The 23432-nt window shown below is 34.0% G+C and overlaps 3 protein-coding genes across 4 annotated transcripts; 1 reads left to right on the forward strand and 2 right to left on the reverse strand.

Moving 5' to 3' along the window:
• LOC109722665 (protein ORANGE, chloroplastic-like) lies at positions 74–3508 on the reverse strand. Its single transcript, XM_020250770.1, has 8 exons — positions 3196–3508; positions 2524–2638; positions 2254–2367; positions 2071–2157; positions 1576–1652; positions 1313–1440; positions 913–1049; positions 74–431 (listed from the first exon to the last, which is right to left on the reverse strand). The coding sequence occupies exons 1-8, from the start codon at positions 3432–3434 to the stop codon at positions 354–356; spliced, it is 975 nt and encodes a 324-aa protein (XP_020106359.1). The 5' UTR covers positions 3435–3508; the 3' UTR covers positions 74–353.
• Positions 10845–12893, forward strand: LOC109723497 (NAC domain-containing protein 90-like). Of its 2 annotated transcripts, none has more exons than XM_020251882.1 (3): positions 10845–11271; positions 11658–11950; positions 12471–12893. In XM_020251882.1, the coding sequence occupies exons 1-3, from the start codon at positions 11109–11111 to the stop codon at positions 12759–12761; spliced, it is 747 nt and encodes a 248-aa protein (XP_020107471.1). In that variant the 5' UTR covers positions 10845–11108; the 3' UTR covers positions 12762–12893. The 2 variants fall into 2 exon arrangements, with proteins under 2 accessions (XP_020107471.1, XP_020107472.1); XM_020251883.1 differs by having other exon boundaries at positions 12463–12561.
• LOC109723467 (mRNA-decapping enzyme-like protein) lies at positions 17381–22596 on the reverse strand. Its single transcript, XM_020251836.1, has 8 exons — positions 22318–22596; positions 22167–22207; positions 21998–22047; positions 21273–21417; positions 19598–19654; positions 19103–19226; positions 18328–18726; positions 17381–17725 (listed from the first exon to the last, which is right to left on the reverse strand). The coding sequence occupies exons 1-8, from the start codon at positions 22474–22476 to the stop codon at positions 17675–17677; spliced, it is 1026 nt and encodes a 341-aa protein (XP_020107425.1). The 5' UTR covers positions 22477–22596; the 3' UTR covers positions 17381–17674.

Below are 23432 nucleotides of genomic sequence, written 5' to 3' on the forward strand. Positions count from 1 at the left end.
AGTTGGTAAGTATCATTTTTTCTTACATATATTTTCATCTCAAAATCAAAGTATTTCAAATGCAACAACCAATACAAAGCACTCAATCCACCGAACCCAAATTGCAAAACCAATATTTTCCGATTTGGTTGGTATCTCTCCCATAATTCCCATTAACTGTACTATTAGGTTGACTGTTTTAAGTAACCACAAGTTTATCATTGCCTCAGTAAAGCTCAATTCCCAGTAAATAAATAGAGATTAATCCAGCAACGGAGAGGAGACAGCAGAACAAAAAGCACAGTATAGAGTATAAACAACACAACACAAGAACAAACACGTAATTATATAGAATATCTTCTTGTCTTCAATTTTCAATCAAATGGATCTATACGGGGATCGTGCTCGCTTGCCATAGCCATTCCCGTGCACAGGCATGTTGGGCACATTACCTGAGGAAGATACAGTTCCGCATTATTAGTCGCGTGGAATAGAGTAATACTTTGCCCAACAAATTAGCCCATAGCTTTCTACTGTAAATTGAACAATCAGCTGCTCCAAATTATATAATGAAATTTCATGAATGCGTAAGGACCTTTTATGTGTTTTGATACAATTTATTTCAGTAAGTTGAATCAAGAATTTTGTTAAATTTAACAGCATTATGTTGAAATTTAAAAACCATGCCAACTTTTCAGCTAAAAGAAATTGGATTGCGTTATCAGATAACAGCCTATAGCTAGGTGAAGTTAACATTTTGCAAAACTGGCGGAAAGAACTTAAATTACAACAAGAAAAATTTTAGTGGGTGTCAATCCACTAAAATAAAGTTTGAGCATTCATGTCATATTAACCTTATAGTTGAGAGGTCTCCATTCGTATTTACCCAAAAAGAAAATTAAAAGCAGAAAATTCAATATTATTAAGTATTACCTTTCCTGATCCCGAGCAATTTGGACACCTTTGATTTGCACCAGATTTCAAAGGCCGATCACGACCACCGGTGATCGGATTGAGTTCAATATCCACAAACATGCCACTAGCAGAACATCGAGCACAGGCTAAATACCCTGCAGTAAGAAGGCATATTTTTGAAGAATTAAAAATCCTCATCAGCAAAGAATTTAAAATTGAGAACATTTAAGCCCAGGCCAAATATTGTCAGTCAGTCTGAGTTTCTCTTAATGGGTTAAATCTAACCAAAAGGACTAACCAGTAAAAATAGTGACTGAAGGAAATATATTGCACAATATGATGCTGGCCAATAACATATATCTCTAATCATGCACTTGCAGTTTTCCAAAAACTGAAAAAAAACACAGGTAATAATTACCAGTGCCATTGCAATATCTGCATCTTTTCTTTTCTTGTTGCTCAACGTTGTTGACTTCAATCAACATTAATGCTGATATAACACCAACTGCGCCACCAGAAAAGGAGGCTACAATGGGGTCAACCTGGCTGAATCACAGCAGAAAAACAGTGAATCGCTGTCCCTTTTCCTATCAAATTTCAAGTTTTCTCACTGAATTTCTTTCTCAAGTAGTAATGCAGAATCTGATAAATGAACTGGAAGCTTTTGACTTCCGGATTTACCTTAGTTGAAGAGGCAAGTGCATTTTACGTATAAAATCTTCATACGAAGTACCCCCCAATCCTAATTTCAGTTCAAGCTGTTATGCAAAAAAAATTCAGAACCATGTAGTGTCATTTTATTTTGGCAAATGAAGTAAGAAGAGAGAGGGAGTGTGTTATGTGAATCGAAACAAAAAATTTGCTCATAGACAGATATTAATGAAGATCTGTGAGTCATCTTGCAGCTTTCATAATTTGCTTCTTTATTATTTAGAAACAGATATAACAAGAGCTACGAAAAAAGCAAGGAATAACAAGAGCTGTCCGGATCAAAAAAAATATAGCTGCTTAACAGCCGGCATCATTTTACAGCATATTTTATTGCCAAAAGAGCTAACAATAGAATAAAAGACATGCAAAATATGTACAAAATTTTCTCCTTCAAGGTAGGAGGAAAAGGATAATTAAAGACAAGGTGGAAAAGAAAAGATTGAGAAAGTAAAAACTTTCACTTACTATCGGAGCAAGGAGGCCACCAAAGACAATTATCCCAGATACAAAAGAAAACGATGTTAGGTAGAGTTGCTTTAAGGTTTTTGATGTCTGCAGAGATAAAAACAAAATGACTTAATTTGAAAATATATATTGAAACACAAAAATAGTGTAATACTTTGCTGCACAAACCATAGCCATAATTACCATATGAGGGATAAATGGGATAGTCGATGGCATTTCGGGCATCTCATTTTCTTCACTGTCATCCTCAATAAATTCTTTATTCTTTATGCGCTGCTGTATACGCAGTCTTCTAACCTACAATACGTAAGACACAAGCAATCAATTATGTAAATGAAACTAGTCTGTCCAAGCCACATTAATGCATTGAAACTATTCTTTTCCTAATTACATCAGAAGTTGGCATAAATTAACATGTAAAGTAATTGTAGAGATTAGAACCAAAAAGCTCACCTCTTCCATGAGAAGAAATATTTTATTTCGCCGGCTTCTGATGTTATCTTGAATTTCCTGCACCTGCATCTGAACGAAATCCTGGATTGTCTCTGGACCTTCTATAATGCAAAAGCTGTCCAAATGGAAAAGAAATGAGAATATATAATTAGGTAGATTTCCTTTTCTAAAATTTCTACTAAGAAACACGAAATCTCTTCTTATCTCAACAAACTTCTCGCAGAATACTGATATTAAGATAGAACAAAGTTTTTTTTTTTTTCCCCTCTCTAAGAGCGTATTGGTAAAAAAATTTTTGCTGTTGGTGACAACAGGAAATTAAAATTTTAAAAAAAGGAAAAAAAAATCAAAAGATTGCTTTTTCATCATTGACATGAATTTAATACAAATTCGTAGCTGAAGCTTGTGACACGGAACAAAAGACCAGGAATTTTGGAACAGAGAAGCATTTCAAATCGAAAATTGCAGTGTTCAAAACTACAGTTCCATTCTTCACTCAATAAATCCATTTTTCTCAATTTGAAATCAATTTCTCCTAAGATTCTCCCATCCTCATCAATCATCGATCGCAGCTCCCAGCGTAGAGCAATAAAGAGCACCGGAAAAAAAAAAAAAAAAAGAAACACTAACAAGCAAGCCAAATTTCGAAGATAACAAAGGAGAAATCCAAACCTCCGCGCGTTATCAATGGCGGGATTCGCTTCGTCGTGCGACGAACATCCGATCGCTCGGAAACGACAGCGAATCCCGGCTCCTCCCGCTCTAGAGTCTCCATGAGGAGCTCCGGAGCTTCGGCGACGGCGATCGGTGAAGAGGATTAGGGTTTTGGGCCGAGGAGAAAGTCGAGGGTGGGGGAGAAGGGCGGAGAGAGGTGGCGAGGAGGAAGAAAAAGGAGAAGGAGAAGTAGCCATGGCTGTCTCCAACTCCTAGAGTGTTCCTTTCTTCTTTTGTTTTTTTTTTCCTCTGTTATAATGTTTTTAAAATTAAAACTCCCCGAGTTTTTGCCAAACCCCCTCCTACTCTTCAAAACGAACACTACTGTTTCCGAATCTCAATGGAGAATCTACGGCTGACGAAAACGACAACTCAGACGCTTACGAATCTTCTGGCCCTTCTGATTTCCAGGTCTATTTTCGGCCCAAATTTAATTTAAAATTTTACAATGCTGGGCCGACATGGGCCGTTTCTTCCGCCGCGCACAAATGACAAACCTCCGTCAAAAGAAACATTTCGGGCACTTTTGGCTGGATTCAGAAAAAATAAATTTTACAGAATTAATTTTATTTTAAAAAATTAATTTTGATTAAAAGCTGTAAAGCGTTTGGCTGAGTTTAAATAAAAATAATTTTTCTGAAATAATTTTATAAAGTTATTTGGCAAAAAAAGTTTGGCATTTGAAAATAATAATAGTTTTACTAAATTTTATTTTAAAATAATTTAAATTTTTGAATTAAAATTTAAAATTTATACAAAATTTAAAATTTCATATTTTAATTTAAAAATAAATTTGAAAATTTAAAATTTACAATTTACAATTTGAATTTTTAAAGCTAAAGATAAATTTTCAATTTCAAATTTAAAATCCAAGCTAATATTTGACATTTGAAATTTAAATTTTAGGAATTTAAAATTTTAAAATATGAAATATAAAATTTAAAATTTAAAAATAAATTTAAAATTTTAAAATTAAAATTTTAAATTTAAAAATAAAAAATTTGAATTTTAAAAAATTAAAATTTGTAATTTGAAAAATTAACATATAATTTAAAATTTTAAATTTTATCCGAAATTTGAAATTTAAAATTTAAAATTTTAAAATTTACAATTTTAGATTTAAATTTAAAATTTAAAATTTAATATCTAAATTTTAAATTTTAAAAGTTGAAAGTTAAAAATTCAAAAATAAATTTAAAATTTAAATTAAAAATTAAATTTAAATTTAAACTTAAACTTTTGAATCGAAAATTCAAATAAAAACTTGAAGTTTGAGTCCAAAATCAGAATCATGTTTCAAGAGTTAAATTTTAACTGTTTCCGATTTTGAGCCTTGAAAATTAAAAAATTGATTCTAAAATTTAGGATCAAATTTTGAAAAAAAAAATTATCAAATGGTCTATTGAGCTGAAAATTACTTTTGAATTCAAAGCTATTTTTTCAGAAGTTAGACCAAACACCCCTTTGTCAGAAATCTTCTCCAGTAGAAATTCTCATTAGGGATTCACACTGTTGAGGAAAAAAACAAAAAGACTAAACCTTCAAAGGATCTGAAGCACCATCACGCGCAGAGCCCTGTCCCCCTTCCGTCAAAACAACGAACCTCCTATAAACTTGTCACTATTACCACTTTGTACTCTAGTTCTGTACGTACTCTCTTGACCTGGAAGTAGAGACCGACTTACCATTTTGACAATTCCCTATTAAATATCTTGGAACATATAAAAAATATTCAACGAAAATATATTGAAGATCGAAATTTACAAGTCAAGGGAATAATGCACGGGTCATTGAAATTCAAAGAGGCAAAGTGACAATCAAGGTATGTATGATCAATAAAGTTTTCTGCTTTCTCTTTCTGATTTTTTTTTTTTTTTTCTCTCCTTTCGGATAAAATATTTTAAGGTAACAACCGTTAGTGAAGGTGACTTTATGCTCCAGTCAAAAGACTCGGTACGCGTTTAATACCTACGATTACGATTACTAGATGCTAAAGATTAGAACAATAACTTTAGGATTAGGTGCCTTCGTGAACAGATTGACTAAACTATTATATGAGGTTTGAGGCATTTACAGAGCACTTGTATCACCATCTTGTTACAAAAGACACGATAGGTTATGACCTGCACCAGTTGAGCCCTGTTTTATTTGTCGGATCATTAATGCTAATCATTAATTTCAAAAACTCGAATTGTTAAAAATATATAATCAATTTACTTAAAATGTATAGACGCAGCGCCTACGGGTCTCGATTGTAATTCAGTCCAACAAGCTTCGCGCCACTCTGAGCATGATTCGGCCCAATCCGGCCTCTCGAAATTTCGAACGTGATTCGATTCAACTTGGTTTTCTACTGCAAGATAAGATGCTGGCTCATTTAAGCCAACACCGTTGACTTGACTTGACCAAATCATAGCGAAAAAAAACATTTATTATGCACACAAATTCCACTAGTTAATTTTTTAAGACACAAATGATTGTTTTATATAGTTTCAGAGCAACCATTCATCCATAGGTGAGGAAGAGTACAAATAAATTTTTTCGGAGAAAATAGCTATTTTGTACTACCGTACGTTAAATATAAAAATATTTAAATACTATTCTCTATAAGCTTAAGCTTTTCGCTATTTTGCACTACCGTGCGTTAAATAGCTATTTTACACTACCGTTCGTTAAATATAAAAATATTTATACACTGTTCTCTATATAAGCTTAAGCTTTTAGAGTACAACGATTATTTCATATTATTTCACATAGTATCAGAGAATTTAAAGTTTTGTACCAGTTAATTTTTTATTTTTCCAGTGGCGAAAAAAGATACTAATAGAGCAAGTGGCAAAGGGCTTGGTGGTTGGTACCCGAGACCCAAGTTCGAATCCTAGTTGATTCACATTTCCAGCTAAGTTTATTTCTAAATAAAATAAACGAAGCGGATAGCGTGCTACCTATCTTAAAAAAAAAAAAAAATTACAGAAATAACTTATGAAAGTTGAACTTTACAGAAATATATCTGTAATTTACTATGTTTGCGGAGACCTGTACGAAATTAACCCTAATTAAACGAAGCGGATAGCGTGCTACCTATCTCTCAAAAAAAAAAAAAATTGTAGAAATAACTTATGAAAGTTGAACTTTATAGAAACATATCTGTAATTTACTATGTTTGCGGAGACCTGTACGAAATTAACCCTAATTAATTGATGAAAGTGACAATTTGAAATACGCATAATATGTTCTATGAATGAAGGTGGCTTCAAACACGCTCTTCTCGAATAAAACTAGGTAGAAATCAACCTCAAATGTTTCATCTTTTCAGGAGCCTCACTCTCATGTCATTCTCGTGTTGCTCTCTCTAATAAATGTTTATCGTATTTTATCTATGCTCCCACGTCTCTCCTAATGATTGTTGTCGCAAGAATCTTTTACCAACAATTTTCATAATATAATTGACTGTTTTTAGCGTAAGTAATAAAAAAATTTGATGATTGATATTTGAGATTTTGATTTCGAAATTTAGTTGCTTTTCGTATTTTTAGCTAAATTTATTTTTTAAAAACTAAATGAAACGAATAGCATGATATTTTTCTCTCTAAAAAAATACAATTCTCTCAATATATATTATACCAAGTTAGTAGATTCGGCATATTAATTTAACTAAAGTAATCAGACCACCATCAACAAAAGGACAAATTATTGCCGAGACCGCATTCACCATTGACATTTAAAACTCAATAATGTAAATTGAAATATTGGTATAAGCCCTCAGATATGTTCTATGATAGATGTTAGATTTAAAACTCAATACTTGGTGCCTAATTTATAGAATTAAAATGAATCTTACGATATATTTGGTGCAAGTCCGTTCTGTTTATGCTTTCGGCAGTTCCAATTTCTAATTATCAAACTTTTAAAACGTCTCCAAAATTGTTGAACAAAAATACGCTTATCATGAGATCATCAAAAACAGTACATTAATTCAATTTAGTGCTTCTAATTCTAGATTGGGATCAAACAATTTCTTATATCTTACCAAGCGCATGCATTTAACTGTTTACACTTATCTTTTCATGTCCTTGTGATTGAATAATGAAGGAAATTAAATTTTTAAAAATGGCATACATGCATGGTAGAGCAGGTTCATGAGTACATATATAGCTTCTTAAAAAGAGGACGAATGGTAAACAAGTGAGGGGTGTCTTTTTCAGACTTGTGTGTTTGATTTGTTGTTTACTGTGATCTGCGTTTCTTTAACGATATACGAGAGATAAATTAATTCAAGTACATTAAAGCGTGGTATGATTCGAATCGAGAAGACCGAGTCTACGCGGTTAACTCTTGGAGAAAGACGACTATGATTAGAGCCATGCATTGACTCTAAAGAAATCGATTAAGATTCTTTGTTCATTAAAATACGCTTTCCAATCCAATGCCAGGTCATTTGATTCTGACACTCTAACCCAAATAATTTATTAGGTCTAATTAAACAATTAATATGAAATATTTTAACTCAGTTATTAGTTATTATTAAAGAGGATAGCATTAATATTCTCGTACACAAGTTTTTTCTTATTAAACGTGAGTCTATTGCTGAGTAACACTGACTATTTCATATAATATCGAATTGTCCGATCTTGAGGTTATTTTTAAAATTTATTTTTTTTCTGTTCTTGTTTAGTTGGGAAAAATTTACAATACCATCTCCAAACAAATAAGTAAATACCCAATGCTTGTGAAGACTATTTTGGATGCTTTGTACAATTTTCATTAATTTAAAGATTCAAAGTAATCCTCTATATGATGTGACTGGTAAATTATACCCAACCCAAGTGTATGTGATTGTAAAATGTACACCCCTTTTGGGGTGTGACATTAGTGTTGCTCTTTATGAGATATAATATGGATACTCACACACAGGAAAAAGCATAAGCACTCAGAGCGAGTTTAATTTAGTTTATTTTCTATGTTACGTTTTAACATTCTGTTTAGAGAATAACTATTAATTATCTTCAAAATAATAAATTTGATAATTTAAATCAAGGATACAAGTCAAATGAAGAGTATTCAGCTTCCTTTTAAAATATCTTTTGTAAGGAGTTATTTATAGAATTTGTCCCAAGCACCAGACAAAAATTATATAAGATACACATTTCGGCAGAACATATAATTTATCGCTTTAAGCAGTGATGAAGTGCGTTGTCTGCATGAGCCGCCAAAAAAATTGATTAACAATATATTTCATGGAGCAACATTTGTAAATAAAAATAGGCCAAATTATAAAAAAATTTTTTATCAATATCCGCTTTTTTATTTTTCTTTCTTACCATTTAAAAATCTACAATTTACCTTCTTAAAAAATAAAAAATATTCACTTTGACCTCCGCCATAAGTATTTCATTACGATTCGTTTATATGTTATTATTATATATTTTTTATAACCAAAATACTCTCAGCCTCCCCCTTCAGCATTGCCACCTCCTTCCTCGTCGCCCACGCCGCCTCGCCCTACACCACCTCGCCCTCCTCTACCGTCTCACCCTCGCCCACCGCTCCATCCGTGCCCACACAACGCTCTCGCGCTCCTTCGCCGCCTCGCCCTTGCCCTCTCCCACCTCTTGGTCCATGCCCCCCCCGATCTTCTCCCTACCCTCGCCAAAATGGGTAGGCGACAAGAGTACAGGAGGAGCGGGGGAGCAGGTGGAGAAAATGGAGTCGAAGTTGCGGTTGAGCGAGACGCGAAGAACGGAAGACGAGAAACAACGACTGAGCAAGATTGGGAAGAAGATAAAGATGTTGAGGGATAATTTGATTATTTTATCATCACAGTTAACACAGTATCTCTGTGAACATTTTTTTTTTTCAAATGGGCAAAGTATAGATTTTAAATGACAGGAGAATGTGAAAAAGCAGATATTGATAGAAAATTTCTCTGTAATTTAGCCATAAAAATAATAAAAATTGAAAGTAAAGTAAACTATAGCATTCAACATTTTATCTTTGAGAAAAAGGAGCAAGTTATCTGTTTTCTTTTGTTTTGCTAATTTACATAATAAATTTACTACTTTTGAGTTTTTCTAAAAATATGTCGTTTTTTCGATTTTGCATATTCGACCCAAATTTTTAATAAATTAATCAAAATATTCTTACTTCTCTTTTTTTTTTTCTTGTCCATATATCTTTTTTCTCCCGCTTTCTCTTTCTTCTTCTCCACCGTTCTCACGTTGATGTGGCGGTCCTATTTCTTACCTCGCCTACACTGCCACCACCACTAGCTTGGACATGACACAGAGTGTTGAAGAAACAACAAGGAGGAGGGAGACGATTTGAAATGAGAAAGATGAATAAAAAAAAAGAGAAAAAGAGAAATAACGGTATTTTGATCAGCTTATTAAAACTTGGGGCCATATCTGCAAAGTTCAAAAAAATAATATGCGTTTACAGAATTTCAAAACTGATAATTTTTTTTATGCAAACAATTTTTTTAAAAAAGAGGAATGCTTCAATACACCATAAATATGAAAATCTAACTCTTAATTAATAAAAGATATAGTTGAGTTTTATATGAAGTAATCTGTTGAATAGGTTACCGATTTGATTAGTTAATATGACAATATTGGAAAAATAAATAGTAATATATACCAAATTTGTCAGCATCCTATAAATATTAAATATCTTGCTTACTTTGGTAACTTACCAAATTAGATAATACCCAATTTGTTAAGTTTCCTGCTCAAAAAAATATTGAATTTAAATTTAATTTTTGAAGTCGGTATTGTAATGTAAAATTTTAATTTTGAAATTTATATTAAACTTTTAAATTTGAATCTAAATTGAACTTTTAATCTTAAAGCCAAATTTTAATTTTTGATTTAAATTGAAATTTTGAATTGGAATTGAAAGTTTTATTTTAAACTTGTGTTTTATATTTAAAAAAATTGAATTTGATTTATAACTAAGTTTTAAATATTATTTTGAATTTAAATTTACAATTTGGTTGTAATTTGAAATCCAACTATTATTTTAGATATTTGAGAAGGTCACAATATTCTACTTAGATAAAACTGATTTTACAGACCGACCAAAATATTTTACAAAGATCAAAATATCCTTTAAATAAGTATCTGGTGAATGGTACCTATGCCTCAATAGTAGACCAGCTCTAGAGTCATATTAAATCTAAACCATCTATTAAGAAAAATAAATAGTCAAGATTTATATGATGTATTGAAATATTACTCTTTAAAAAAATAAATTCAGATAGAATATAAAGTGATTAGATTTATAGCTTGAGACTTTCATAAATAAAAATTCTTGAAAAAAATTATAAATAAATAAATTAAGCAGATAGTGGGCTAACTTAAAAAAAAAAAAAGAAAAAAAAAAAAAAGAAAAACCTACAGCACTATCGTATTCGAAATGTCCTAATGTACGTCCGAATTTGTGCAAGGGGGAGCTGCGCGTAATATCTTTCTAATAGTGGTTCCCTACGTCCACAGTGACTCTTTATTTCTTCCGCGGTTCCTCCACATGACTCGAAATTTCTGAGAAAAACACCACCTCCCCTCTCCATTTCCCACCCCGCGCTCTCCCCCCCCTCCCCTCTCTCTCTCTCTCTCCCTCACTTTTCCCTCTATATAATCTATCTCTCTCCACCCTCCTCTTTAAACGCTGCACGTCTTGCACCACGTACACCACCTCTTCATATAGCTAGTTAAGGAGAAGAAAAAAGAAAAAAAAAAACCTTAGAACATCACGTGTATATTATATATATACTTCGATCTCCTTTAAGAATACTGCATATAAATAAATAAATAAATAAATATATAAATATATATATATATATACAGATATATATACAAGTGTGCCGCGAAAATATGAGTGGCAACTTATTAATTCCCCCCGGCTACCGGTTTTATCCGACGGAGGAGGAGCTTCTGAGCTTCTATCTCGTCAACAAGCTCGAGAGCAGGCGGCTCGACATCGAGCGCGTCATCCCTGTCGTCGACGTTTACACCTGCGATCCGTCGCAGCTCCCTCGTGAGTCTTGATTCTAACTCGATCGATCTCTGCCTACTTAATTAATTAATTAATCGTATCTGATAATTTGATATATATATATCCTTCCCTAATAATTAGCTAATTAACTTTTTTTTTTTCTTGAGCCATTAATTGAAGTATAATTGTTAAAAATATTGAATGGTTAATCGATTCCTTTATAATCAAATACCTTCAGCATGAATTGTTTTAACTAATTCTTAATTATGTTCCGCAAACAAAAAAAATAAAGAATAAAGAGCGTTCTCTTCCTTCCTAATCGCTATCACATGTTGAAAAATTACGATAAATGAAGTAACAATTAATTCATACTGATCAGATCGATAAGCATACGTACGTATATAATCTCTTTAATTTGCAATTCGCAGCGATGTCGGGAGACGCGAGCATTCGGGACCCCGAGCAGTGGTTCTTCTTCTGCCCGCGGCAGGAGAGAGAGACGCAGGGCGGGAGGCCGGCGCGCACGACTCCGTTCGGCTACTGGAAGGCGACCGGTTCCCCGAGCTACGTCTACTCGTCGGGCAACAAAGTGATCGGCGTGAAGAAGACGATGGTGTTCTACCGCGGAAGAGCTCCTAACGGGACCAAGACCACTTGGAAGATGAACGAGTACAAAGCGCTTCGAGAAGAAGCCCTTGGTCTACCAGCTACGGCTCCGAGGGTACGTATCGTGCGATCGATAATTTAATTTGTTGATTAACTACTCAATCGTATCTTATTATGAATCGCGATGTATATCCAACAAATAATAATTTAGAGAGAATTAATGGTGTTGATTTTGATACTAATTAATCAATAGATGTATTACAATTTAATCATTATTATTTATTAATATCATTCTCCAAAACTTAAAATGATTATTCTTTGGATGAACTAGGTTATATTCATAGGTGCCTGCCACTTTGGGCAAGTATATATGCTTATGAATTATGATTTATGGGCGTCTTCTCTCTCTAAGCCCAGCGAATACATATTTGGATCATTTTCCTTGAGAAACAACTCAATGTATAATTAATGTAAAATATGGCACCAGTTATGCGAAGTACAACCGACTTACAGCAAATTGGATAAATACCTTGTTTTAGTTGATGCCCAAGCACAAACTTGTTTAATTAGTGATCATAGTTGATTACGGTTATATATGCTTCGTAATTTCATATGTTCTTCACATAGTTGTGCAGTTAAGAAACGAGTTCAGCTTGTGCCGACTCTACATCAAAACCACCACGTTGAGATCGTTCGATCGCCGGCCTCTTAACCCGCCGAAAAGCGAGATCCGTCCGTCGACATCCGAAGCTCCGGCTTCGAACACCGACCCCGTGGTTGCGGCGGCCGAGAGAGCGTACTCTCACGACAGTTCATCCTCAGGTGACGGCGGCGGCTCGCAACAAATGGCTCCTGATCAGCAGGGCGCCATGGATTATTGGCATGATTTGCTGGAGGAATTTGATCAGGATTTCACTTGGGCTTGAGGAGAATACTGCGTACACTGCTCAAGAGCCTCATATAAGTTTTCACTAGGTCATTATGAAAAAGAAAACCATTAATTAGTTTTCTTTTTTTTTTTGTTGTATTTTTTGTTGCATGAAACAAGAAAATAATTTTTTGTGCAGTTTATTAATAAGATAATTACTATTTAAAATGGTCTCCGCAATATAGAGAGAAGTTTCAACACTGATCTAACATCCATAAGAAATAAAAAAAACAAATTGTTGTATTTTTTGTTGTAATGAAACAAGATATATAATAATTTCTTGTGCATTTTATTAATAAGATGATTACTATTTAAGGGTCACCATATAGAGAGATTTCTTTTTTTCTTTTTTTTTGAGAGAGAGATAGATAGCACGCTACCCGCTTCGTTTATTTCATTTAGAAATAAACGTAGCTGGAAATGTGAATCAACTAGGATTCGAACTTAGATCCCGGATACCAACCACCAAACCCTTTGCCACTTGCTCTAGAAAGAAGTTTCAACACTGATCTGACAAGCATCCATAAGAAAATAAAAAACAAACAACAACCCCCTCTCCTTCTTGATTTAAATTTTTTTTTTTTCATTTTGAAGATAATTATTAGACAAGTTTTTAATGGTTTGTTTGTATTTTTTTTTGGGTAAACTTCAAATATCCCCTGTGGTTTCACACTTTCTTATTTTAGTACTCTGTGGTTTAAAGTGTATCAAATTAGCCCCCTGTGGTTTCGCACTTTCTCACTTTAATATCCTATGGTTTAAAATGTACCAAGTTATTACACTGTGATTTTATTTTTGTATCAAATTAGTATCTTGTGGTTTCATTTTTCTCTTTTTATTATTCATTTCACTAATTTTTTTCGTTAAATTAGTGACAAAGTTAAAACGAAAGGTTACTAAAGTGAATATTCGATAAACCTAGCTATGGTAGCTGAAGTTTTTTTGTATATAATTTAACGAAATATTAACGAAGTAAAAAAAAATTAGTGACAAAGTTAAAATAAAAGGATACTGAAGTAAATATTTGATAAATCTAGATAGGGTATCTGAAGTTTTTTGTATATAATTCAACGAAATATTAACAGAGGAGCCGACGAAAAGAGAAAATGAAACCACGTATTACTAAATTGATACACTTTAAACAATATAGTACTAAAGTGAAAAAATACGAAATCATAGGATACTAAATTAATACACTTTAAACTATATATACTAAAATAAAAAAAATATGAAACTAAATAAATAGTATTTAAATTTTTTTTTTTTAATAATAGTTGAAAGTTCCAGTGAGAAGCGATAATGAAAAGAGCGTAGCTTGCGTAGTTGGGTTGAAGTAGGCCCCCGTGGATGTGTCCACACGTGGCAGGCAACCAAATGACACAACCTCAAAAGGGTTTTCCATGGAATTTTCGTGGAAATTTCACACGCGCGGCATCTCTTTTCGACTCCAAACACCTCTTTTGTAGCGTCCAACTTTTAAAAGACGATAAATCGTCGAAAAAATACAAAATCGCTTGACAGGATACTGTTTGTAGTCACGTAAGTCAAGTCCTGAGGTATACTCGCTCAGAAATGGTAAAGCGATCTTCGACTAAACATGGTAATATCGAAAATGGTTTCTGAAATTTATTTTTTTTTTTGAAAAAAATAGCAAGTTATTTGTTTTATTTATAAAATGATATAAACTTGACAACAAAGGTGAACCAACTAAGGCCTTGAAAAAAATGAAAACAAAACATGGAAAAATAATCGACCGTCCCTAAAGCATATGGCAAAGGGATTGGTGGTTGGATCTGAGATTCCAAGTTCGAATCCTATTTGATTCACATTTCTAACTAAGTTTATTTCTAAATGAAATAAACGAAGCGAATAGTACGCTACCTATTTCAAAAAAAAAACAAAAGGAAAAATAGAAGGAGGTAGAGGGGGAGAGGGAGGAAAGAAGGGGAGGTGGGTTAAGCTATAAGTGTATAATTAACAGTATTGTTCTAATCAATTCTGCACAAATAAATGTATAAGGTGAAGAATTTGAGTTGGCTTCGAGCCTCGTCCCCAAAGATAACACCATTTTTTAGCCAGATTGCCTACTATATAGCTGAAAGTTTGGTGAGTTCATTTATTCGACTATGGCTGTCAATGTTGCTCCAACGTTTCTCCCAAAGTCCTGCTCCACCGTACTCAGGTGATGTAGTAGACAAGCCATTTGTCGAGCAAAAAATCAGATACTAAAAAGTAGAGAGATCTTGAAAATAGGTGTTCTCCTGTCCAACCCCGCATAAAAAGGTTGTTTGCAGCGAGCAATCTTTTTTTTAGTACTAACTAGATTAAAATGGTGACATTCACTTTAATTTTGAGCTTCCAAATATGTTTATTGTGTGAATCTCTCAAATCACAGTATGAAAGAAAGTTTTTTTTATTTTTGGGTAAACTTTAAATACCACTCCTGTGGTTTCACATTTTTTTCACTTTAGTACCCTGTGGTTTAAAATGTATTAATTTAGTACCCCGTAGTTTCATTTTTCTTTTTCGTCAGCCTTTTCGTTAACTTTTCGTTAAATCATATACAAAAAAAACTTCAGATATTTCGCCTATAGTTTATCGAATATTCACTTTAATATTATTTAGTTTTAACTTTATCACTAATTTAACGAAAAAATTAGTGGAGGGAATAACAAAACAAGAAAAATAAAACAAAAATTTAGTGGAGGGAAAAATAAAATAAGAAAAATAAAATTGTAGGGTACTATGTGAATTTTTTTTAGAAATAAATTTAGCTGAAAATGTAAATCCACTAGGATTCAAGCTTAGAACCTCATGTACCAACCATCGAGCCCTTTGCCATTTGCACTAGAAACAATTGGTGCCATTTAAAAGAAAGTTACATAAAAATCTGATAAAAAAGTGACTGTTAGAGGCCCATCGCTAGCTTATCAAGTCGGAATTGTTATGCACTTACTTGTTTGCTAACACATTCTTTATTTGTGCAATCAAGTCATTTTTTGGTTTTCTATTCAAGGAAAGCTTGTTATTGAGAGACCGGTACAATTTTTCTAGAAAGAAGCCCTGTAAATCATATAAACATACTGAAATAACATATAAACATAATGGAATACATGTCATAAATGATTTTATTCATTTACGCCGTGTAAGATGCCATAATTATTTGACAACAAACCAATTGCATTATAGGTATCGGAACCCAAAGCATTTTCCTTACCGGGACGACCGAGTAATGCTATGCTACTTTCAAACTCTACATTTTACTGAGACGCCTTTTATCTGATTGTTAGTGCAGTTCATGAGAAGAGTAGTAAAAGAATAACGAATAGAATGATAGTTATGATAACCAAAAAGAGCTAGCAAAAATTTATCGTGTAATAAGTAAATTCTTGAAACCCCATCTTGGCGTCTTTTACATTTTTCTCATTTTTCCCGATTAGAGCGCTTGAGTTAGTGGGGTTACTAGTTTTCTACATTTCAGTGCCCGGAAATGTTTTTTTGTACATACAATCATTTGGATCCTGCTGCTGGAAGGCTAGTGGTGAATGGAAAGAAATCAGTGCAGACTGCAGAGGAGCCTGCATTCAATGGACGCCTGGTAAGAGGACAAGAAACCAAAACAATGTTTGAAGGCCCCACTAGTTACTATTATTTCGTGGCCCACGTCATTCCACATGTAGACCAAACTGAGATGGGACTGAATCGGTCCTAGTCCCATCATCAACTTGCTAACTTGTTGGGATGTTCAACCGAAGGTCAATTCTTCTAATAAGAATCATCACCGTCTCAAGCAAACAATTCTATGCTCTCCGCAATAATTATCATACCAATATATAAAATATACATAACCTAACCGAGGAGTACGCCTCCTGTGCTTTCGAAAGTATCGAGATCTCTATATTCGTAAGTTATTTTCGATAATAGGACATCTGATTTAACGACCGGCTCCGTTAAGTATACTTCACGTTATTAAAACTATTTAGAAATCAAATTTCATAATATTTCACCATCATTTACCACCCGATCAGGTCTCAAAAATGACTATTTTAACAATCGATATGGCATATTTTTAAATTCAACGGTGTAGAACAATCCAAATTATATAAAACTTTAATAGAAAAATCTACTTAAGATTAATAGTAAGAAGAATACTTATAATTTGAAATTTAAATTTTTTATCACTATTTTTAAAATATTTTTATTTTTAGTCGTTCATTTTTAGGTTGCTCATTCACTAGACAAATAAAGTTAAAAAATCATGAAATTTAGTTTCTAAATAGTTTAAATAGCGTAAATCATACCTAACGGAATTGATTGCCGAATCGGATGTTCCATTATCGAAAACAGTTTAAAAGCACGGAAGCCTCCGTACTTTCAGAAGCATAGAAGCCTAGCCCCATAACTGAGATGTAAAGTATAACAGCAGTGCCTTATTCTGATTGCCGAACACACCCTGAAGGAACATCAAAGCTAAACACACTCAGAATTGGCCTAAAATATCATTACCAGGCTAGACTTAAGAGCACTCTGCGAAGGAGAAAATTTTCCAGTTAAGCTTTTCAAAGCATGGTTCAGGTTGCTAACAACTAACAACTATTCTCATGAACATGGTCAGAGTTCCATGTAAAAGTCTATCATACAATTGAGTTTTAATTTTCAGGCTCATATCAAGTCTACATCGAAGTACTTATTACATCATTGGACTAAATTGTTTAGCTGTCTAGCACAATGAAGCTTGTAAATGTCATGTGTAGTATCTTTCCAGAAGCGAGAATTTTGTACAAGCCAGAAGCACATAGAGCAGCAGCAGAGACAAGCAAAAGCTGTACAAGAAGTGCTGGTCCAGCAGCTGCAGGAGACCAGGAAGCACAGGAAGAAAACTAGTTGCAAAAGTTATGCCACTAGGCTTCACTAGAGTTCTTTGCGCAACTCTTCGTACACTAGATCTATGAATTGCTCGTTCTGCCAGAAATATAGCACAGGAATGTTACGATGCAAAATTACATCAAAGCATAGACAAAAAGTCAGAAAAGGAAAGACTGATTTGAATCAGTGCCACTGGAGGAGAAGCAAACCAAGTGTTAAATTTTGGCATGTCACTTAAAAGTACACCCTTTTTTTAATTAAACAAGGAAAAAACAAGTAACTACATTTTTGTTTTTTGTTGTCTAAGGAAAATGTAAAATGTAGGGTTCACAAAAAACGCACAATAGTAAAATTAAGACCATGCCAAAGTGCCTTCACTAAAATGGAACTTGGATCAAAATGAAAAGGAAAACTGCAAACACTACAAATATGCAATGAGTTGCTTAGAAACTTAAAGAATTAATAGTGAACTGCACATGATTTCATTAAAAAAAAAGACTATCAATTTGGAACTTATACTCCAACAAATCCTCCTATCAATTAAATATATGTTCTATGCATCCATACTTTTATTATTGATAATGTAATCAACCTCGTTTGTTCATGAACAATGTGAGCCCATTCAAAAGCAACTATAAAATCTAGACTGCATTTAAGAATTTGAAAACCAAAAGAACATTTATTACTTAAGGCCATACCTGTACAAGTTTCCATAGTGCTTTCTGAATATTATCTCTGGAAATAATCAACCCCTGTTCTGGAACTCGAGTGTGAGATATAGATGGACTAGGTTGAGAGGAGGGCTGTAACAACTGGGTGTCATAGAGAGACTGCACAGTCACAGAAGAATGGAGAGGAAGGGCAGAGACCGCCGGCATTACTGAGGCAGCAGGCGAGGATGAAAGTGCAAGAAGGGATGGTGTCACAAGATTTATAGAACTGTTGTCGCTGCTAAATTCATGAGTATCAGGGAGTGGCATCAAAGGAGTAGACGAAGTAACCAAAGAAGGGGCAGAATGATGGATGATAGTTGAGTCCTGGAACAGCAATGGGGAAATAACAGAAGGCACCTGGGGTTGTACATTTTTTAAAGCTGCCTGTAGAGGAATTGAAATAGCCATTATCAGACATAAATTAACTCAAAACTGGAATTGAATGGTAACTTGACAGTCTACTAGTGTTAGCAACTAGACAAAATCAGTCTCTAACAACAAGATCGAAAATGCTTAGGCCTAATTTACTAGCATAAGTATACTATTTCTAATGTACCAAAGAGAAACATTTTCTTAATATCTATCCATGTGAAACTGTTATTGTTTATCACAAAAATGCAGTCTATTTAAAAGAGAAACAATTTTAAGAGTCAAACAAGTAGGCTCATTACACCATCCATTAAAACCAAAAACAACATGAATTGCATCATGGGAGTAGCGGATTAATGTGGTAAAGTTTCACAGTCACGAAAGGATGTACTCTAAGAAGGTTCATTGACGAATCATCAGGAAGACTGGAAACAGGGTCAGAAGATATTGTTGACAGCTCCAAATGACCTTCTTCAGCTGAAGTTTGAACCGTTTCCAACTCTACACACTCATTGCTGCAGATCAGAGAATAAGACTAAACTTTTTGGGATCATTCAGAAGAGGAAGGATCTATAATGAATGCCGCACATTCACATTTAGCCACTAAAAGAACTAGAATTAAGAGCAGATCATGCACCAACAAGAGCACTTCAAAACTTCTTAAAGCCAGTATGATTACAACAAAGATTTACACCAAAAAAAAAAATTTGTTGCATATGACAGTTTTGAAGTATTGTTCCCATGGTGCATCATTTTTAATTTTGTGTTAGCTATTGGCACTTTTTACTGCCCAGTGATAATCCTGGCACAATAGAGAGTGGGAGAGTGCATAATTTGACAAGAATTGTAGCATATGACAGTTTAATAAGAACATCTCATACTAAACCTTTTAGAAGAAGATGCTGTAGACTTTGATAGTACTTGTGAGTAAGCGTTCAGTATCCTGGAAAGTGAAAATCAAATTAGTACAAAATTTGTTACCACCACATAATGTCACATACAGGCATCATAAAGCATATAAAGAAATTTAATGCAAATCATACATAGGAAAAATAAAAAGGGAATTAAGATGGTAAAGACTGATGAAATATAAAAGGATTGTCAAAACATGGTGGCATAATTCATAGGCACATAAAGATACCAACTAGACTTGTTAAAAATAAAGATGCATTATGGAGCTATCCGGTTATATCTATTCCTCTGAGAAAGTCTTAATAAAGTAAAACTTTGATGTTTCATATAAGGCAGCTTATTAAGTAGAAATCAAAAGGCATTCTGGTGTTAATAAAAAAAAAGGGGACAATAAAGTATTGAACATACTATGCTAAAAGAAGGTCTAATAAGACCTTAATGCAATAGAAAGAGAACGAACGGATATATGTTCAAAAGAAAAAAGAAAGAAAGAAATAAGGAACAGCTGTGGAAAGCATATGAGATTAAAACGGGTACATATATGCCCAAAGAGAAAACCATGAAAATAAATCTGAGCAAATATTCGTCAAAGATATTCAAATTCATAATCCCACTCAACCCTAGGGGACCACTTTCATCCTAACCCTACAAATCTTCATCCAAAGGCCACAAACTTATAAGCACCAATGACTTGGTGCTTTTAAAAGCATAGGAGCTCAACTCTCTCTCTCTCTCTCTCTCTCTCTCTCTCTCTATATATATATATATATATATTTCAACCAACCACCCACTCAACCATAAGGGATCACTATCATCCTAACCGCACATCCCTTCATCCAAAGGTCGAAAACTGAAAAGCACCGAGCACTTCGTACTATTAATAGTATAGTAACCTAATTCATGTATATATATATATATATATAGAGAGAGAGAGAGAGAGAGAGAGAGAGTAGGGCTACTATACTCTTATGAGTATAGAGCCCTTCATACTCATAAGTCGTTTTCGATGATGGAGCTTTTGAATCAACAATTCACTCCGTTAATATGATCTAGAGTATTTGAAACTTGTAAAAAATTAAATTTGTAATTTTTCGAAATCATAATAAAGTCCATAAAGTGGGCGAAAAATGAATGATCAAAATCGAACGACGTCCTAAAAATAGATGATCGGATCGTTTAATTGAAGATCGGAGTTATTGATCTTTATCTAGATAGTGAATAGAATTTTCTATCAAAAATTCAACCGATTCCTATTCTTTTACACCATTAAACTAGCAAGTATCCCGTACAAGCCCTTAAAAATTATCAATTTTAAGATCTTTTGATCGTAAGGTAAATGATATCAAAAAATTATAAAATTTGATTTCTAGAAATTTTAAATGCTCTAGAAAATGTTTAACGGCATGGATCGTCGATTTGAAAACTCTATCATCGAAAACGACTTATGAGTACGAAGGTGATTGTACTGATAAGAGTATAGTAGCCGGACTCATATATATATATATATATATATATATATATATATATATTCAACATTTCAAACCATTTGGTTACTTATCTACTACAGATCAAAAGTGCACATGTTGCAGCAAAATACAATTCAAAGTTGGTGAAGAGAAACAAAATGGGGATTTAACAATTGCCGATACCTTCTGAAAAGATTAGAAGCAGCCTGACACTCATCTGGATCGTAAAACCATATGCCATTTATTTCTTTGGCTGCATTCTTGTAGAACAAATAAGGAACCTGAACTTCATACTCAAAATCTCCCAAAAGATCCTCCACCAGATTATCTGTTTATCCCAGCATGCATGTATTTATTTCAAATATACATCATATTTTCTATTGAATTCAAAACAGTTCTTTCTACTTTCTTAAGAATGTGGAAACCAACTAGCAGTTCAACTACTCAATGGCAATTTGACTAGGTGGACTCAGAGAATAAGTGGCTGTGTGGCTAAGAATTGTTACTGAAAAAGAAAACTAAGCAGAAAACCAATCACCAGCCGACCTTTATATTTGGTATCAAATTAAAAGCCAATTTACTCCCCGAGGAAATATGACAAGGTGTGTTGCAATATTATAGAGCAAACTACTGGTATTAAGTCAAACTAATTTTATTGTTGGGAAACTACAGCTAGATGCTAGCATTAGCAAAGCAGATATTTTCTGGAAACTACTACTAATATGGACAGACCTTAAGGCGGAAAAGATATATAACTTGTAATCACTCTACAACCAAACATCATTTTAAGCATTCAAACTTTAATCAAATTGAATCAAATCTTGTGTTCACCCCTTTGCAGATACCTCTGTACAGCATATCTAACGGAAACAAAATTGCAGCGGTTTTTCTGTTGCCTATACCCATACCTGGCCCGCGCCGATTCAGGACAATGAACTGAAACCTGGCTTGGTTATTTCTGTAGTTATATTACCACCAAATCAGTACAATAAGACGCATCAAACGACTTCAGAACAGAGCAAAATTGCACTAGAACTGTTGTTTCCCCAAAACTGAAGCAAAAGTACAACATCCTACCTCTTGACGACAAAGAGCGCCCCATCGACATCTTTGCGTCTCTGAGATAGATCATAAATTCCAATAGAATACACATTTCCGATCAGAGATCGAGGAAGAGCGGCGAAAGAGTAGCCGTAATGTAAGGGCGGAGGCGGAAGCGTTCGTATACCCATTGCATGAGCTCGACATTGAGCACGTAGAGGGCTACGTGAGAGGCGATGAAAAGGATCTCCTCGACGAAGGGGTCGATTCTCCGTAGCACGGTGAGATTTAGCTCTTTGATGACCTGAGGATCGAAGTTGGGGATCAACTTCTCGCCCTGCGACATCTCCGACGAAGCCCAGATTCTAACCCTAGAGCGGATATGGAGTTAGTGTTTGGAGGATTCGACTCGCTCGTGGAGGAGGGAGAGGGAGGAGCTTGAAAGGGGTAGAGAGAGAGAGAGAGGGAGTGATGCGAGTGCAGTGCGAGGGCGCCAATGGACGACAAATCGTTCTTATACACCTCGTGTGCGTGCGTCTCACGTGCGAGGCTCGTGAGTGTAGTCGTGTCACTTCGGCCCAGCCCACGTATTAATGTAGATAAGATCTTAAACTTAAATTTTTCTTTTCCAGATAGAAAGAAAAAGGAGAGTTCTTGTTTCCCGCTATCTTCAGGCGGAAACGAAAACTTTTGCACCACGAAACGTGCAGTGTTCTTCTGGTGGACCTCAAGAGAGAGAGAGAGAGAGAGGTTAATTGTGGATCTCTCTCCCCCATCTTTTCTTTTATATTTATACAGAGAGAAAGAGTTCGGCTACTGTACTATCAATAGAACTAAGCTTTTGATACTATTGAATTTTTTATTGTTAAATCTATACTTTGATCATTTTTACCCGTTAAATCATATTCAACCAACCACCTACTCAAACTTAGAGGACTACTATCATCCTAACTACACATTCTTCCATCTAACAATTAAAAACTCAATACCGACCGTCCCTAGAACAAGTGGCAAAAGGCTTGGTGATTGGTACCTGAGACCTAAGTTTAAATCCTAGTTAATTCACATTTCTAGCTAAGTTTATTTCTAAATAAAATAAACGAAGCAGATAGCGTGCTACCTATCTCTCTCTTAAAAAAAAAAAAGTTAAAAACTAAATAGTACCAAATTCTTAATACTATTGATAGTATACTAGCATATATACATAGAGTCCGGTTGAAATATTCATTTGGTTCTATCAAATTTTCCGCCGTTAAATTTAACTATTTGACTATTTTTACCTATTAGATTATATTATTAAAC

This window comes from Ananas comosus, linkage group 17 (genome assembly GCF_001540865.1).
Source record: "Ananas comosus cultivar F153 linkage group 17, ASM154086v1, whole genome shotgun sequence".
NCBI classification, from domain to species: domain Eukaryota; kingdom Viridiplantae; phylum Streptophyta; class Magnoliopsida; order Poales; family Bromeliaceae; genus Ananas; species Ananas comosus.

Excerpts from the sequence above, each read along its gene's own strand:
- LOC109723467 (XM_020251836.1), bottom strand. The coding sequence starts at position 22,476 with ATGTCGCAGGGCGAGAAGTTGATCCCCAACTTCGATCCTCAGGTCATC. Across the intron at positions 22,208-22,317 it reads ATGTCGAGCTCATGCAATGG|AGACGCAAAGATGTCGATGG; the intron begins GTATACGAACGC and ends GATCTATCTCAG. Across the intron at positions 19,655-21,272 it reads GCTTCTAATCTTTTCAGAAG|GATACTGAACGCTTACTCAC; the intron begins GTATCGGCAATT and ends TTCACTTTCCAG.
- LOC109723497 (XM_020251882.1), top strand. The coding sequence starts at position 11,109 with ATGAGTGGCAACTTATTAATTCCCCCCGGCTACCGGTTTTATCCGACG. Across the intron at positions 11,272-11,657 it reads CGATCCGTCGCAGCTCCCTC|CGATGTCGGGAGACGCGAGC; the intron begins GTGAGTCTTGAT and ends TGCAATTCGCAG. Across the intron at positions 11,951-12,470 it reads TACCAGCTACGGCTCCGAGG|TTAAGAAACGAGTTCAGCTT; the intron begins GTACGTATCGTG and ends ATAGTTGTGCAG.
- LOC109722665 (XM_020250770.1), bottom strand. The coding sequence starts at position 3,434 with ATGGCTACTTCTCCTTCTCCTTTTTCTTCCTCCTCGCCACCTCTCTCC. Across the intron at positions 2,368-2,523 it reads TATTTCTTCTCATGGAAGAG|GTTAGAAGACTGCGTATACA; the intron begins GTGAGCTTTTTG and ends TACGTATTGTAG. Across the intron at positions 2,158-2,253 it reads TCCCATTTATCCCTCATATG|ACATCAAAAACCTTAAAGCA; the intron begins GTAATTATGGCT and ends TTATCTCTGCAG.